General features: G+C 42.4%; 1 protein-coding gene across 3 annotated transcripts in view; it reads left to right on the top strand.

The window, feature by feature from the left end:
- Positions 1-4,316: 4,316 nt before the first annotated feature.
- mapkap1 (MAPK associated protein 1) overlaps positions 4,317-17,935 on the top strand; it is a 114,660-nt gene continuing 101,041 nt past the window's right edge. The window contains exons 1-2 of one of the 3 annotated variants that reach the window (XM_049604060.1): positions 4,317-4,445; positions 7,821-8,310. In XM_049604060.1, coding sequence (XP_049460017.1) covers positions 8,028-8,310 — 283 coding nt within the window. In that variant the 5' untranslated portion in view covers positions 4,317-4,445; positions 7,821-8,027. Of the gene's footprint in view, positions 4,600-7,820; positions 8,311-17,935 lie in introns of all 3 variants that reach the window. The other 2 variants (XR_007451702.1, XM_049604059.1) reach the window with 2 other exon arrangements.

Genomic DNA, 17,935 nt, shown 5'->3' with positions numbered 1-17,935 from the left:
TACTGTTATTATGTTGTTATTATTGGATTATTCAATTATTGGGTTTCTTATTCTACAGCAGAAATTCTTTATTATCAGGCCTGAATAGAATCTGTGAATTTTTCAATTGTTTTCAGTAGTGATCCAAAGTGAAAATCTGCAGAATTCTGCAAAATGTGTTTTTTGTAATGTGATAGACAATATTCATCTATGATAACCCTTTTTGAACAATTAACAGTACATTACTATTATACTCTTATTTTGACATTTCTTCTCAATAAACCACTAACTTTAATTTTAATGCTAATTGAAAACAACACATGATTATCACACACATGCACAAGGAGGTGATGGAGAAAGTGACAACATTCTAAGTTTTACAACTAGCATCTAGATTAAAATCTAAAATCTGCGGAAAATCTGCGGAGATTCCATATGGGCCTTTTTATTATTATTGTTATTTAATAATGCATTAGACAATAAAGACCAGTCTTGCCTGGAAAAAACACCGTAGCCTTAGCAAGCAAGATGAAGAGAACAGAGTGAATAGAATCTTGTCTATTGCTGCTTTAACTGCTTCTCTAAAAGAGTTTACATTTCTCCATCATTTAACCTATTATCCAACAAAAGTCCAAGACGCAAAGTGACTGATTGAATGCAACCTGGACACAGTGGGTGTTTCTCAAAGTCAAGGATCCTTCCTTGGAAGGACTCATCCTACCAAGGAAGGATCCACCAGAGACAAGACGAGAGCATTCAGTGGACACATCAGAACAGGCTAACGAGTGTCCCTAGTTGTACATCATTAACCCTCAGCAGACTAGGAGGGTTTCAGGGTACTGTGATAATTTTTGGCACTCTCTAATGTTGTTGTTGAATATATTTCTAGATCAAACACAAGAGTTTTTAAAGATCTCATTATTCGGCAGTGGTCACATTGGAAAGTGTAAACTATGTGGTTTCTGTCAATATTTTTTACACACTTTTATGATAAAACTCCTGGAGACATTAATCCAAATAACTAACATATTTATCTAAATCCTGCCGAACTCTGCTGGAGAAAGTTTCATTGAAGATGCCCCGCCTTCACTTCCAGCAAATCGCATACAAAGCATTGTGGGGATTTTATACCTGCTGAGGATACACACGTGTATTCTTTGAATTTCTCTGAGAGAAAGACTCAGTCCTCTGTGAAATTCGGAGACATTGGAACAGTCCTTTGACGGGGTTCGATGATGTAGCCTCCTTGAAATTCATGTGCTTGAGGATCCTTTCTTGATTTTGAGAAACACCCAGTGAATGAGAGTCATGTTTTTATGTTTTTTTAACTGGTTTGTGCATTCTGCGTTTGGATCCACTGTGATTTGACAATGATCCATTGTTGCGTTTAAGTTTTGATTTGGTTCCTGTTCACACTGAATATCTGCAAATGAACTAAGAGGAGTAAACTTGAAGTTCTACAGACAGAGAGATCATTTGTTCATAGGACAGTTTCGGAGTTTGTCATCCTGCATCATCAGGACCCACTTGGGGAAATCAGATTCTGGTGACTGGACAGAAATTTCTGCAGCAGCACTTTAATGCTTCTAAAGTGTTTCTATTTCTGTTCTTTGGTTTCACAAAGAACTCAGAGAGAAATAACTGATTGTAAGCATTATTATGAGGCTATTATTAGACTGCAAATCAATGGCATGTTATGAATGGTGACTAACATTGAGACAGGATAGAAAGAAGGCGTCTCGTACAGTAATGATTCGGGGCTTAATACTGTGGGATCACTGTTACACACTTTTTAATGGACTTAATGAACAGACAAAGTACAAGGAGTCGGATACAATGATGGCAGTTTTAACGGCTTTTTAATCAGGGAAAATACCCTCACCAATGTCCATATGTGTTACCATGTTACATGTATGAATTATGAATAAATGGGTTATGGGATATACACGGCCTTTATTAGGATCAGTGATGAGATTGCGGACAGATTTCATGACCAGCAGATGGATTTATTATTGGTATAGCTGTTGCTAAAATCACATATCTGCTATCATAAAATCCTGTGGTTGGTTCGTTTTGTTTCATAACACAAATGAACCGCATGCAATTAGTGCCCTAATTAAATTAAATTGGCTAAATACATGTGAAAAGATTGAACTTTTCATTTAAAAAAAATAGTGAAGGCTCTCTGAGGCTCCTCTCACCCCTTAGAGAGGTGAGAGGAGCCTCAGCTCAAGGATTCCTCTCAAAACACAGCTGGAATTCGGCTTATGCTGCTGGAGCACCTATACCGTACTGCTTCTCCCAAGACAGAGAAATCAGGGTTCCAAATTAAAAAAAGACAAACACAGAAAGAGACAGAGAGCTAACTGACTTAAATAAATAAATGAATAAATAAATAAATAAATAAATACAGAAATAAATAAATAAATAAATAAAGGTGCATGGGAGGTTGGAAAAGGGTTGTTTTGTTTTGTTTGCATCAAAACACCATTTTTACTGTCTGTTTTTGCTGCAAACTGCGTGCATCTATCGGAATAGGCGAGGTGTCATAACCAGTGCAAACACAGCGAGGCAGCGATGCGCCAACTACGCGCCTAATCTGTTAATAGCCAACAGATGAAGAAGTATTGAAACACCCAAATCAAAGAGCATGGATACCAATTGGGCACAATTCCAATCCGGCCCCTAAAGACTCAAGCCCTGAACCCTCACTGACTTAACTGAGGTCAGCTGTAAGTGATTGAGTGTGACAGTCTGAAAGGGCTCCGGATGATACAAATAGGAATGGGACAGCACTTATCCCCCTCTCTACAAAATGTTGTTAACATTGGCGGCTCTGGGCGTGATCATTTATCGGTTATTGTCATCATATATTCCACACACAAAGAATGTCTATCTAAGATAGATAGATCTATCTATCTATCTATCTATCTATCTATCTATCTATATATATATATATATATATATATATATAGATATAGATATATTCTTTGTGTGTGGAATATAACCACTGGTATTCCTCTGACTTCATGTGTGTTTATGTACCATCTTAAATCCTTGTTAATGTAATGTTTCATTGTTTCTCTATCTGTCTTTTCGCTCTCCTTCCATAACGTTAATGTTTGCATATCTGCCGACCGTGTTACTTCCGGTGTTCCGAGGGCAACCCCTGTATTTGACGTCACAACGCTATGAACTGTGGGTAATTTCCTTACCGTAAGTCCGCATCGATGCTGACATACGGTAAGGGGGCATAAAGGGCTCACTCACTGACTCACTGACTTGACGATTTGACAATGGGACAGCCCTCACACACTCACGCACTTCACATGAACGCGCCTCTAAGTCAGTGAGTCTGTAAGGGATCGGATTGGAATTGGGCCCAAGAGGCGAAGCTCCGTTGAATTTTTGCCAGCAGCCACTAGGGGCGCTACCGCCATTTTGGACTGTTGAGCTTGGGCCGTTGCGCCCAGACAATATGCAAGATGTCAAGGAGAGAGGAGGAAAAAAGTAAAAGAAATCAGTGTAGTGCAATTAACTGCAACAACTATCAGTGGAACACCCCGCACCTGGCCTTCCACCGTTTCCCGAAGGATTCCGACTGGTAAGAACTCCTGAGGTGTAAGTTTTAAAGTGGAGGGAAGATAACACTTAGAAGAAGATTAACTTAATTACTCCTTCAAAATCACCCCATAAGCCAATCTACCAATATATATATATATATATATATATATATATATATATATGTGTGTGTGTGTGTGTGTGTGTGTGTGTGTGTGTGTGTATATATATATATGTATATATATACATACATATATATCTGACCTCTTGGACCATTTATATCAGAACTGCTTACTGCTTTAGCATTAAAATATATCATATTAAAATAGCCTATATATTATTATTATTATTATTATTATTATTACTGTCCCCTTACTGTACAAACTGTAAATAAATCCTTATTCCTGACTATGTGACGTCGCCATTAATGTGTTTCTAGTTAAAATATTGATTTTTTAATTTATTTTTTTAAATTTGTTGGTATTTTGGCTTATGGGGTGATTTTGATGGAGTAATTAAGTTAATCTTCTCAATAGTGGGTGTAATATGTAGAGATGCTATCTAGGCCGTTTTTCTTCGTTTTGTTTTTTTTTAAAGTCTATATTTTGCTTTACAAAAACGTGAAAAAGCAGCTGTGACCAAGCTATCACGAGGTGAGTAGCATTGTAAGCATAATTAATAGCGATATACTTCAGTTTGTCTGTGTGTTTTTGTATGCAAGCGGGTCTGCTGCGGTCTGCTGACAGTCCAATATGGCGGTGGTAGGACGAAACCATGGGCGAGTCTGTTGCTATGGGGCGTTCTATTGAGCTTCGCCTCTTGGTATCCATGCTCTTTGCCCAAATGGTCTTAAATCGTCTTTTATTCTGAAGTTATGGAACCGGAATTGAAAGTGGTGTACTAGGGTGAGCCAGCAGACTGAACTGGGTTACAGTTGTGTTATGATTTTGCTACAGTGCATTATTAGTAATGGAAAGAGTATTTGTTACCACTGGTAATATGCATGGATAAATGGGGCATTGTGGATATTTCTTTCACTTATCGGACGTGACTTCTGAGGTGAGACACCGTAACGTTAATAGCCTAACATTAACTAACACTGCTCTGGGAGGCTATGATAGCAGCTAACGTTAACCACAATATGCTAACCAAAGAAAGCTTTCAGTGATGTTAGCCTTAAGCTGATGAGCCAACTAGATACAACCAATGTCATCTGCACTGACATTCATAATTACATCTTTTATAGTCGGAGTAAGTAACAACAACGTTATATACCTTGCCACGACTTGTAGGACGTTCACGCTGACTTAGCTAGCGTTAGCTAAATGTGTAGTTACGAGTTTTAAGTTAGCCAGTTGGCGAGGCTCAGAAACACTGGGAAACAATAGCTACTTAACATCAGCTAACGCCAAACTAGCCAACGATACCGGGAACAAGTAGGAGTTTATCATGTTGTTGGGTGAAAGATGTTTTAGTAGCCTATCACTTGTTATTAGCCCAAAATATAAAGCACTCCGTCTTTTAGAGAAGCCGACCAACAAACTGTCCACTTGTAATGGTTTGTCTCAATGGCAAAGTAGGCTAACCTTTTATCAGATTTAACATCCTACTGTAGTTTAGTTATAGCTGCAGCTAGTATCAAGCGGATAAGCTCTTTGCAGGAGCTGGCTTTTAAAAGTTAAAGAAAGGCCCGCAGTCATTGGGAACTATTAGATATGAGTGTAATAGTATGTTTTTAGTCACCTGGTGATGCTTGTCTACTAAGATTAGATGTAGTGTTAGCGCCTGAGTGTGTCAAGACATCCTGCATTTAACGTACTAACATCTGAGCCAAGTTAATGTTAGTCCTTGCACCCAGCTCTCATATCCGTGTTGAAATTTCAAACAGCTTTGTGTTCACAGTGTAAATACTTGAAACAGTCACGGTTATGTTTTGTAAGAGGCTGTTTTGGTACAGGTCAATAAGTGTCCAATGATGGCTAACACCCAGTTTAACGATTTATTGAAAAAAATGTCAATATTGTGACAACACTATTATTGTGACAATACTCCTCTTGGTTCTGATTGTTGAGTGGCTCCAAGCTAGTTCAGATAACCTTCATGGCCCTAGTTAATGGCATTTTGTGCTATTCATGAACACACAGTGCAGATTTACACTGTAATGTATGAAGGCCTTTAATATATATTCATATTCTAGGCTGACTGTTCATTGAGCTGTGTTACCCACATTTGACATGTTGAAAATGTCGCGAGTCCAGCTTCATCAAGCTCTGTTTTACTTAAGATTTTTGCAGAATTCTCAGTGTGAGCATCAAATAAACTACTTTTTGTTTCTAAATATGCCTTTGACCACCAAAGTGTTATTGGTTCCATGGCTTAATTTTGGCTAACAAGTATTGTAAAATGTACTGGGATTTAATATTGGACTTCCTTGCAGCCATGAGCTTGCAAGTGATGGAATAACAAAAAAAAATAAAGATCTAAAAACAGCAGGATTTGTAACATGGGTTTATGGTAAAATGTGTAGCTTCCAATCCTAAACTGAGATAACCCTCATGACAACACTTTGACATCATCAGAGTTATTTTCTCAGACTTAGTAAAGCTCCTTTAGAGCCACATAAGAAATTATCCAGCTGTCTCCACAGGCTGAGCAGTACTTTTTGTGAAAAGTTAGCTGCATTAAAGCAAAATTAGTGGAGTGCCTCTTTTACGGAAAGGCTGTGACATTTACCAGGCAACAAGGGCTTGACATAAGGATCCTACTGACTAGGCTTGGACACTATATCAACATTATTGTTCAACAGTTATCATGAATGCAATATTTGCACTGATTGGTGGTCAAAGGTCAAAAGTCAAGGTCATTGTGACCTTGTCCATAGCATTCTCAAGGTCCATCCCATTCGTTTGAACGTGATATCTTAAGAACACTTTTCAGAGAATTTCTTCAAATTTGGCACAAACATCCACTTTAAATCAAGGATCAACTGATTGAATTTGGTGGTCAAAGGTCGAAGTTCAAGGTCATTGTGACCTTGTCCATAGCATTCTCATGAATGCTGTATCTCAAGAATACCTGGAGGGAATTTTTTCAAATTTGGCATTTAAACATCTACTTGAAATTAAGGATGAACTGAGAAAACTTTGTTGGGTAAAGGTCAAAGTCATTTGGACCTCACAAAACATGTTTTTGGCCATAATTCAGGGATTAAATTGTAATTATGACAAAATTTCACACAAATGTCTAATAGAATAAAACAATGAAGTTATGACATTTTATATCCAAAAGGTCAAGGGTCAACCTCACTGTGACTGGGGCATCCATATTTTCAGATACATGGTTGTAAACTGTAAGTACAGCTTCGTGGATTTGCTGAGGCATACCATACATCTGCAAAGCAGTAATTTTTGTTTAGCAGTGATATTGTAGGGGCAAGCAGGTGTTGCCGTTCAACGCAGTGCTGGAGGACCATTTCATGAGCCGTTTTCTTCCCCCACTGCCCTTTTTCTTTTGCCTTTTCTATGCTTTACAGCATTGTTGTATTAAAAAAAAGGTAACATGTTAGTATATGTTTGTTGCTTTTTGTAATTACCTATGTAGCCCTAACTCTAGCAGGAAAGATGTGCACTCTTGTTTTCAAAAAGAATGCCAATAGTCCTATTTGACGATTCTTTGGTTTGAAACCAAACAAAAAATGAGACTCAGAGAATGTTAACAAAATTATTTGTGAGCTGTGGGATAAAAAGTCTGGACTAAAGATGGAAACACCACAAAGAGCAGCCAGACCAAAACTCCTACCGCCATGATCACTGGAGCTTTCACAAAGGCAACAAAATGTAAATTTGACAGTTAACTGTGGCGAGCCTTACGAGGGTTGATTGATCTGATTTATTGATCTCAGCGTGCCCTTGCGTAAAACAGTGCTCACTGTACACTGCGGCCACTTTTGGCCACTTATGGGTATTGCAACATATGCATCTTAAGTCCATAGATATTTATAGCTATGTGCTTCACCTGACTGCTTTCTTGCCTTTGCACAGCAAGCTAATCACGGCATCAGTGTCAGACATTTGGAAAATTACTTTTATTTCCTGTAACATCCAAAGTCCCCACTGGTATTTCAACATGCCAAATGGAAGTCGTCGAGCACCATAACAAACTGAGCTTCAGACCCAACATGTGTTTAATTTTAATACATTTTTTATTTGGCTCTAACATTCAAGCTTAATCCACCATTTTCTGCTTGCACCATGTAATAACTGTTATTGTGCTCCAAACAGGTACTGGCACTTTACCTGTCTTGAAAGCAAAGAATAATCAAGAAAAGGAGATGGAAATGATGATTGCCCTCCACTTGTCATCAGCCACTTCTTTAAGACGCTTAGAGAGAGTCTAAAAGAAAGTGAAAAGGATCCTCTAAAATTCAGGCAAGACAGTGAAACAAAGAGAAGAACATCCAAATCTGTAAGCATTATAGAGCAGAGGAAATGGCTTTCTTGGACAACCCAGCCATTATTCTGGCCCACATCAGACAGTCTCATGTGACCAGTGATGATACAGGAATGTGTGAGATGGTACTAATAGACCAGGATGTGGATCTGGAGAAATGTCAACTGGCTCTGGTGCCTGGCAGCAGCTGTGGGTCAACAGGGTCAGGCTCCCTGAGCGAGGGGAGTAACAACCTGACAGACAATCACGCCTGTGACCTTTCCCAGTCCATGGACATCACCTCCAGCTGGGACTTTGGCATCCGTCGGCGCTCCAACACAGGTAGGCTCATCTCCAGGCTCTGGCTGGTTAGCAGGGTAGGCTTTCTGTCAGGCACACCTCCTTCCTGTTATTATGGCAGGAGCAACCAGAAAGCCTATCCTGCTGTTGTTTGGCGTGGGGTTTTGTTTAATTTCGGCTAGTGGTTTAGTGAGGCTCATGTCAAATTGTGTGCTATTGAAGGTTGTTGCAGCACAAGTGGAAAGCATGGGGTTAGATTGCAGTTCACAGGGTGAATCTTTTTAATTGTTATGAGGTAAGTAGCACAGATCACATTAACAATAATTAATTTCCCTTTTGGATGCTAGTAGCATACTGGGCTGATCAAGCAGTCAAAGACAGATTCTTTTTTATTATGCCATCAAGTAGACAATCATTTTCAGTGGGTTTTAATAACATAATTAAGGATGCTAGAGCTACTGTCACCCCTGCATCACCTGCTGCTCCAACTTTTTCAGAATAGGCGTGCGACCACTTTCTCTCCTTTGTTGGTAAGATAAATGACAATGACCAAACATCATCCCTTGTCCTTCCAGACTAACAATCCTAGAAATCTCTTCTCCAATTTCACCACAAGAGCTCACCAATCTTGTTAGTAATATGTAAGCATTCTCGAGTCCCCTTGATTTGTACTCACTCCTTTGTGAGAAAAAAAAATGTGATTGGTTATATTGGTCTTTTCTTGCTCTCTATAATCAATACCTCTTTGACTCTTTGTTCAAACACCTCACCTGGTGTTTAAAGGGATAGCGCACCCAAAAATGAAAATTCAGCCATTATCTACTCACCCATATGCCGAGGGAGGCTCAGGTGAAGTTTTAGAGTCTTCACATCCCTTGCGGAGATCCCAGTAGAGAGGGGCTAGCAACAAAGCTCCACCTAATGCAGGCTGGGCGCCCCAGATTAAAACATCCAAAAAACACATAATTGAAATCACAGAATATCTCCACACTGCTCGTCCATAGTGATCCAAGGCCCAACATTAAAAGTTGTTTGGAAAAACGTCAACTGTTTTTAGCCTCATTGTAGCCTGTAGCTCTGCTTCTGTGTACACCGAGCGCACGTGTGCGCGCTTGCGCGCAAGACCAGCAAAAGCACGTGAACACATATTAAGGCGGTGCCGATGTCTCCTGTTCTCGCGCAAGTGCACACATGTGAGCGCTGTCCACAGAGAGGCAGTTAGAGCTACAGGCTATAATGAGACTAAAACAGAGTTTAAATGATGTTTTTCCAAACAACTTTTTATGTCGGGGTTTCAGGACACTTGGATCTCTACGGACGAGCAGTGTGGAGATATTGTGTCGTTTCAATTATGTGTTTTTGGATGTTTTGATCTGGGTTGCCGTCATCCATTAGGTGTGCAGTTGTGCTGCTAGCACCTCTCTCCTGGGATCTGTGCAAGGGATGTGAGGACTCTGAAACTTCATCTGAGCCTCCCTCGGCATATGGGTGAGTAGATAATGGCTGAATTTTCATTTTTGGGTGCGCTATCCCTTTAAACACCATGGTACATATGATACCATCATGTTGGAGTACCGTAATACTACGGTACCTCACGGCACCACTACTGTGGGATAAGTTCAAAGTCCAATTGCAAGAGGGTGAGTGTCCATGTGCCGGCCAATAATGGCTCGCGCTGGCCAATAATGGCGCACGCTGGCCACCTGGCACTCAATATGCTGCTGCAGTGGTTTGTTTTCCAGTGACATTTCAGGTATTAGCTGAGCTATTGAGTATCTTTAAGCAGTGAAAGCTATTATTAATTTATTTTAACTTGTAGGCTCGTTTTGTTTATATATGCTACAGTGATTTGTTTTCCACAGAGCTCTACGGTGCGAGCATTTTACACGCATTTGCGACTAAAAATAGTTTTGTGCGAGCAAAAGAAATCATTCAGGAGCACGCTGTGCGAGTACAGATTTCAACCAGCAGCAGAAACAAAAGGCGAATCCTGCTGATTGTGGGTTGAACAGGGGTCACAGACAGGAATACAGCGGAGCACTATGGCTACCGCAAGATAACGCGGTTTACCGGCGACCGAGAAGCCCGGCTCCAGGTGAATAAGTTGGTGTCGTGTCTGCCCAGTAGTACCTGAACAGCCGAGCCGTGGTGGCACACAGGTATGTGACGAGCCGTTCACATTTCTCTCTTTGTAGCAGGTAATGATCCACAAACCTCACCGCACTTAAGGGACAGTTCTTAACTTATCAGAGGGGGAGGGTGGCTGGTTGATTTTTGGTTGATTTTATTTTATTTATTTATTTTATTCTGACCCCCCCTATGTTAATCACTTATTGATACTGTTTTTGAAGTATGAATAAGTCAATAAGTAATTTATTCCATTGAAATATAATTGATGTATTATAGAAAAGTGATTCATCTTTTTATAAATGACAAAAGGCACATCTGCCTAATTTTTGCTGTGGTATCGTGATACTACTCAGAACCGTGATACTTTCACTGGTATCGTACCGTGGGTCCCAATTTTGGTACCGTGACAACACTACTGCCGGGCTTGCAATACACTGGTGGAAACCCTGATATCTCCTACCATGCAGACAATATTCAATTATACATTTTGTTTAAGCCTCAAAATGTCCCTAAACTGTCTGTTATTCAAAAGTAACTTAAGGCTAAAAACTGAATCTGTGGGGGTGTCTGTGGCTCAGAGGTAGAGCGGGTCATCCACCAATTGAAGATCAGCGGTTCGATCCCCGGCTCCTCCAGTCTGCATGTCGAAGTATCCTTGAGCTAGATACTGAACCCGAAATTGCTGCCAATGATGCTTCCATTAGTGTGTGAGAGTGTTAAAAACTGAGAAGCAGTTGGCACCTTATATGGTAGTCTTGGCCACCACTGTATGAATGTGTGTGAATGGGTGAATGTGACTTGGAGTGTAAAAAGTGCTTTGAGTGGTTGGATGACTAGAAAGGCACTTACAAATGCAGGTCCATTTACCATGAATGACAGATAACTTTATACTGACAAAACAGAAGTTCTTATTTCTGCCCTCGCTGGCATTGCCCTGAAGGTGGTACAAAGTCTTGTCTTTCTTTACTTTTTTTGTTAAATCTCCCCTCCATAATCTAGGCTTTGTAAGGACCAGGCTGTAACACTTAGGCATCTACATAAGGGTGACATGACACTATCATAACTAGAGATGGGAATTGATAGGATTTTATCGATATCAATGCCTTTATCGATATCAATGCCGCTATCGATTCTGCTTATCGATCCGATTCTTTATCAATTCCCTTATCAATTCCTCCTGTGAATTAATGATATCACCTGTTGTTTGTAACTCAATACATCTGATTTCAGAACGTTTTATATTGAAAAAAAGCACCTTGGCATACAGTTATCTGTGTCACAACAGCCACAATGAGTTGCCATTAATGTTACTCCTAGCTGGTGATATAGAGATAAATCCCGGCTCACAGCCTGAGTGTGTCAACACCGCACAGCTAGTGCAGCTAACTCAGGTGAGGCAGCTAACGCAGCTAACCCAGCATATTATAACAACAAATAGCGTGCAGATCAACTCAGCTGCCTCATCTTACCATCCTTGGTGTTCCCATGAAATCCGACAACAGGAGTGGGGACGCGCCGAGGCTCCACAGTGGGCTAGCAGCTCCAGTGAGGCTAACAACAGCAGCGTCCTGCCGCCGTCCACCTGGAGCGGGGATGCGCCGAAGCTCCGCAATGGGCTAGCAACTCCACGGAGGCTAACAACAACAGCGCCCCGCCCACCTTCCACCTGGAGCGGGGATGCGCCGAAGCTCCAAACTGGGCTAGCAGCTCCAGGGAGGCTAACAACAACAGCACCCCGTCCACCTGGAGCGGGGATCCGCTGAAGCTCCACAGTGAGCTAGCAGCTCCAGGGAGGCTAACAACAGCGTGAAGTGAAGCTACGGCTTTGACCGCTTCTGTCTCTCCGCCATTATGTCTTCTTTGTTGTTGAACGGGCTGCTGACTAACGAGCATAGATTCGGCGTAATGAAAAGAATTGATAAGGGAGTTGTTAAGCATAAAGGCTAATGATGTCGATGAATTGGACCAATTGGAACCGGTTCTTAACAGGAACCGGTTCTCGATTCCCATCCCTAATCATAACTATGACATGACATTGTCATGAACTTGTCATAAACATTACACATGTCATAAGCGTTTATGACTGCTGTCATTTAGTGTCATTCGGTTTTTGTAATGTCACGGTAATTATTATGTCAACTTGTCATAAACACAAAAAGAGGTGCATTTCTTGTTAATGTCAAGTTGTTATGACAAAGAGATCTTCTGGTAATGTCATCCTGGTTAATGTCAAGTTGTCATGACAAAGACAACTTCTGGTATTGTCACTTTGATTAATGTCAAGTTGTCATAATCAAGACAACCCAAACAGTGTCAACTTGTCATTACAAAAACCGAATGACACTTAATGACAGCAGTCATGAACGTTTATGACATGTACATAATGTTTATGACAAGTTCATGACTGTGTCATGTTATAGTTATGACAATGTCATAGGGCTGGGCAGTATGACAAAATTTTCATATCACGTTTTTTTAAAAATCATATGGGTTTCACGGTATTTGACAGTATTTTGCTTGGGTTTGGCCCACTTGACATGCTGTTGTGTTGTGCAATGGCCTATTCAAGTGCTTGAATTTGTTATTTACGTGACAACGCCTGAACGCAACACAGGCTCCGCTCCATTAGTGCCGTGCTGGGTTATAATTGTCTCGGACTCGGGTCGGCTTCGGTCAGGAAAATGCGGCCTGAGCCGCACTCTAGTGTGCTCCCCTGTGTGTGTGTGTGTGTGTGTGTGTGTGTGTGTGTGTATGTGTGTGCATCCCGTGCGGGATACAGAGCGGAGAGGAGAATTGTAAATGCACGACCATGTAGAGACAGAAATGACATGCTATCATGTAAATAAGATAAATAACATAGGGCTATTTAGTTTGTTTAATAAAAGGATAAGGTATAGACCTGTTCTATAGGCCTGAATATGAAGTGTCCGTTGCACCAAATAATATAACGGTAGTTTCTAAAGAGCTAAGACGGAAAAAAAAAAAAAAAATGTGCCGCTGCTAGTTGCATATAGGGGAAACACTTTTTGGTATGAGTTCTTTTGGGTCATCGTGTTCTTCTTCAGCAATGTGTGGAGTTGCTGCGCTTTTAGGACTCTCTGCAGCCATTCTCGCCTCTAAACTTTTCTCGAGTAGTACTCTCGCCAGCTCTAGCATGCCTGTGGTGTGCAGCGGTGAAATGGGTCCCCGCTGAAACACTTTCCCACTGCGCACGTTCTGGACGTTGTTTGGGCTTTTCACCGATATTGCGGTATATGAAAAATTCATATCATAATGAAAATAAATACCGGTTTTCGGTACAAACCGGTATACCGCACAGCCCTACAATGTCATGTCACTCTTATGTAGGTACCTTCAAGTAAAGTGTTACCGACCAAGCTTTGAGTCTTGACCAACTTGTAAATTATTTAGTTAACTCAGGCCTATTGCGCCCCTAGCTGAGATTAGATCCTCCTGTCTTGACTTCTGCAATTCTCTTTTTACCTGCCTTAGTGAGACATGGCTGGACTGCTTACAAGTAGTTCAAAATGCTGCTACCAAGCTTTTGAACAAGCCCTCTGAGAGGTCTCGTGTAACACCAGTTTTGATTTCATTACATTGGCTTTCCATCAAATGCAGAAAAATGTCTATTTAAAGTTTCCTTTAATGTAGTCAGGTGTCTGAGATTGGTCATAGACCTACCCAAATTAAAGAGCTACTGCATCTTAGATCCTCTGATCACTGTTTCTTGGTTGATCCATACTCCAGGCTCATGACCAAAGGAGACTGTGTTTTTGAGGTTGTAGCTCCTAAACTTTGCCCATTGGACCTCTCAGTGTTTATCAGAATCAGAAATACTTAATAATCCCCAAGGGGAAACTGTTTGCGTTACAGGTGCTCCTTACAAGAGTAGAAAGATAAGTGAAAATCTAAGAAATCTAACAAGATTATTTACAAATATATAGTTCAAATAAACAGGATTATTAGCAACAACAACAAAACAAAATATACAGGTTACTATATATATAGTAACCTAAATAGATAATACACAGAATATATACAGTCAAGGTAAAATGGGGTTTTTGCACAAGTTAAATTATTGTACATGTTGACAGTGGGTGAAATAGTCTCAGGGCCACTCAGAGGGAGGAGTTGTACAGTTTGATGGCCACAGGCAGGAATGATTTCCTGTGGCGCTCAGTGGTACATTTTGGTGGTATGAGTCTCCCACTGAAAGTACTCTTGTGCCTGACCAGCACATCGTGGAGTGGGTGTGAGACATTGTCCAAGATAGTTCGTCGCTTAGACAGCATCCTCCTCTCGGACACCACCATCAGAGAGTTCCCACGACGTCACTGGCCTTGCGGATAAGTTTGTTGAGTCTGTTGGTGTCCGCCACCCACAGCCTGCTGCCCCAGCACACAACAGCATAGAGGATAGCACTGGCCACTACAGACTCATCGAAAATCCTGAGCATAGTCTGGCAGATGTTGAAGGACCTCATTCGCCTCAGAAAATAGAGATGGCTCTGGCCCTTCCTGTAGAGAGAGTCAGTGTTCTTAGCCCAGTCCAATTTATTGTCCATGTGCACCCCCAGGTACTTATAGCTCTCCACAATGTCCACACTGACCCCCTGGATGGAAAGAGGGGTCACTGGTGTCTTGGTCCTCCTCAGATCCACAGCCAGTTCCTTTGTCTTTGCCACGTTGAGCTGCAGATGGTTCTGCTCACACCGTGTGACAAAGTTATCCACTGCAGCCCTGTACTCATCCTCACCACACTTGGTGATCCATCCAACTATGGCAGAGTCATCAGAAAACATCTGAAGATGGCAGGTCTCAGTGCAATAGCTGAAGTCTGTGGTGTAGAGGGACAAGAGGAAGGGAGAGAGGACAGTCCCCTGTGGGGCCCCGGTATTGCTGACCACTCTGTCTGACACACAGTGTTGCAAGCGCACATACAGTACTGTGGTCTGCCAGTCAAGTAGTCTACAATCCAGGACACCAGGGGGGCATCCACCTGCATAGCTGTCAGCTTGTCACCCAGTAGAGCTGGACGGGTGGTGTTGAACGCACCAGAGAGGTCAAAAAACATGACCCTCACATTGCTCGCCAGCTTGTCCAGGTGGGTGTAGACGCGGTTGAGTAGGTGGATGATGGCATCCTCAACTCCAAGTCGGGGCTGATAGGCGGACTGGAGGGGGTCCAAAAGTGGCTTGACCATGAGCTGGAGCTGCTCCAGGATGAGTCTCTCTAGGGTCTTTATGATATGGGAGGTCAATGCCACGGGTCTGTAGTCCTTGGAGCCACTGGGAAGCAACGTCTTTGGCACAGGAACAAGGCATGATGTCTTCCACAGCATGGAGACCCTCTGGAGACTCAGGCTCATGTTGACGACATGCTAGAGTACTCCACATAGCTGGGGGGCACAGGCTTTGAGCACCCTGGGGCTGACACCATCAGGGCCTGCAGCCTTATTTGAGTGGAGTCTCATCAGCTGTCTTCTCACATGGTCAGCAGTGAAGCACATTGTGGAGGTGACACGTGGGGGAGGGGTGTAGTCAGTCTGGCCGGGGGGGGGAGCAGGGCCAGCAGCAGTGTCAAAATTAAAAAACAGTTTCAGTTCATTGGCCCTGTCCATGCTGCCTTCAGCTCTTGTGTTGTTGTTGGTCCTGAAGCCAGTGATGGTCCTCATTCCTTTTCAGACCTCTCTCATGTTGTTCTACTGGAGTTTCCACTCCAGCCTCCTCCTATACCTCTCCTTAGCCTCCCTGATCTTCACCTTCAGTTACCCCTGTATTGTTCTCATCTCCTCCCTGTTACCAGCTCTGAAGGCCCTCTTCTTTACATTGAGGATGGCTTTGATGTCCTTTGTTACCCACAGTTTGTTATTTGGATAACAATTGACAGTCCTGGCTGGGACAGTGGAGTCCACACAGAAACTGATGAAGTCCGTGATGCACTCTGTGAGCCCATCAATGTCCTCCCCATGTGGCTCACAGAGTGCCTGCCAGTATGTCACCCCAAAACAGCCCTGCAGTGTCTCATAAGCCTCCTCCGACCATCTCCTCACTGTCCTCATGGTCGCAGGCTGGCTCCTAACTAGTGGTACATAGCAGGGGTTGAGATGCACCAAGTTGTAGTCTGACCTACCCAGAGGGGGGAGCAGCTGTATGCATCCTTGGCGTTTGCATACAGCAAGTCCAGTGTTCTCTCTTCTCTAGTAGGACAGCTCACATACTGAGTAAAGGTGGGCAATGTTGTTGCCATGGTGATGTGGTTGAAGTCACCTATGAAGGCACTCAGGTGTTTAGTCTGCAGGCGGGCTATGGTGGAGTGAATGATGTCACATGCCAACATCGGGTTGGCAGAGGGGGATGTAAACAGTCACAATAATGGCATGTGAAAACTCCCTGGGCAAATAATACTTCCTGAGTACAATAGCAAACCGTTCAATGTCTGGGCAACACATTCATTCTTTAATAGTAATATGGTCAGGACTGCACCATCGGTTGTTGAGCAAGCCCCCCCCTCCTTTGCGCTTACCGCTCTTGGTGCAATCCCGGTCGGCCTGAAAAGCCGCTGATGGAGACATTGTTGTCATGAATGTCCTGGTGAAGCCATGTCTCAGTAAAGACTACATTCCAGGTACTCCTTCTGACTCCTAGCAACCGCTGTTAGCTCGTCCATCTTATTTGCCAGCGACCTCACATTGCCCATGATGAGAGAGGGGAGACAGGGCTTATATTTCCTCTTCTCCATAGCCCTCCATTGTCTCAACTCTGCTTTTTTTCCTCTGCTTTTTAATTCCTCCCCTGCATCCTCTGTGTGCTTTCCTCCACATTCCAGCTGGGATCTCTGATGTTCCGACCAGCAATAGGCTGATCTCTGGAGTAAACAATGCGGCCATGAAGTTGTTGCGCAATGGTGCTGGGTCCGAATGAAAGAAGTAATAATTCCAGAGTGAGGAAACAGACCACAACTCTCTCTATCAGCATGTTTGGAGAGTGTGCAGTTTCAAAATATCAGTCATAAAATACAAGCACAAGTAATAACTCAATAAAAGCAAAAAAGTAGGAAAACTAAGAAAACAAGCAGGAGTGACTGCAACAGGCTGCAAGCATGGGTGCATGTGCACTGTGTAAAACAAACAAACAAAACAAAACAAAAAATTGCAGTTTGACCAAAAAAAAACAGCAAGTGACAGAAGAGAGCAAGTAAATGATATGCAAAGATCCCAAGACGGTAGGGCTGGGCAATAAATCGATTTTATCGATTAATTCGAATTTGTAGTTTAGGCTGATTTGTTTTCATGAAAATCAAGTTTCTATTTAAAATCTGCCACCGCCGCTCAACGCTGGGCTCCCTTAGTTCAGAGCGGGCTCCCCCCTCCCCCCTGCGTGCTTGATACACAAACAACATGGCAGCGAGCGGGGAAGAACTCGTTCTCAAGAAAGGGAATGAGTTCTTCAGCGCTTTTGTGTGCACACCTGTGTGTGTGTGTGTGTGTGTGTGTGTGTGTGTGCGCACGCGCGCATCAGGGCCAAACTCCGCTGTGC

The sequence above is a fragment of the Epinephelus fuscoguttatus genome, linkage group LG18 (genome assembly GCF_011397635.1).
Source record: "Epinephelus fuscoguttatus linkage group LG18, E.fuscoguttatus.final_Chr_v1".
Taxonomy (NCBI): domain Eukaryota; kingdom Metazoa; phylum Chordata; class Actinopteri; order Perciformes; family Serranidae; genus Epinephelus; species Epinephelus fuscoguttatus.
The sequence above is the reverse complement of the archived record's forward strand: the minus strand, read 5'-3'. Positions and strand labels throughout refer to the sequence as shown.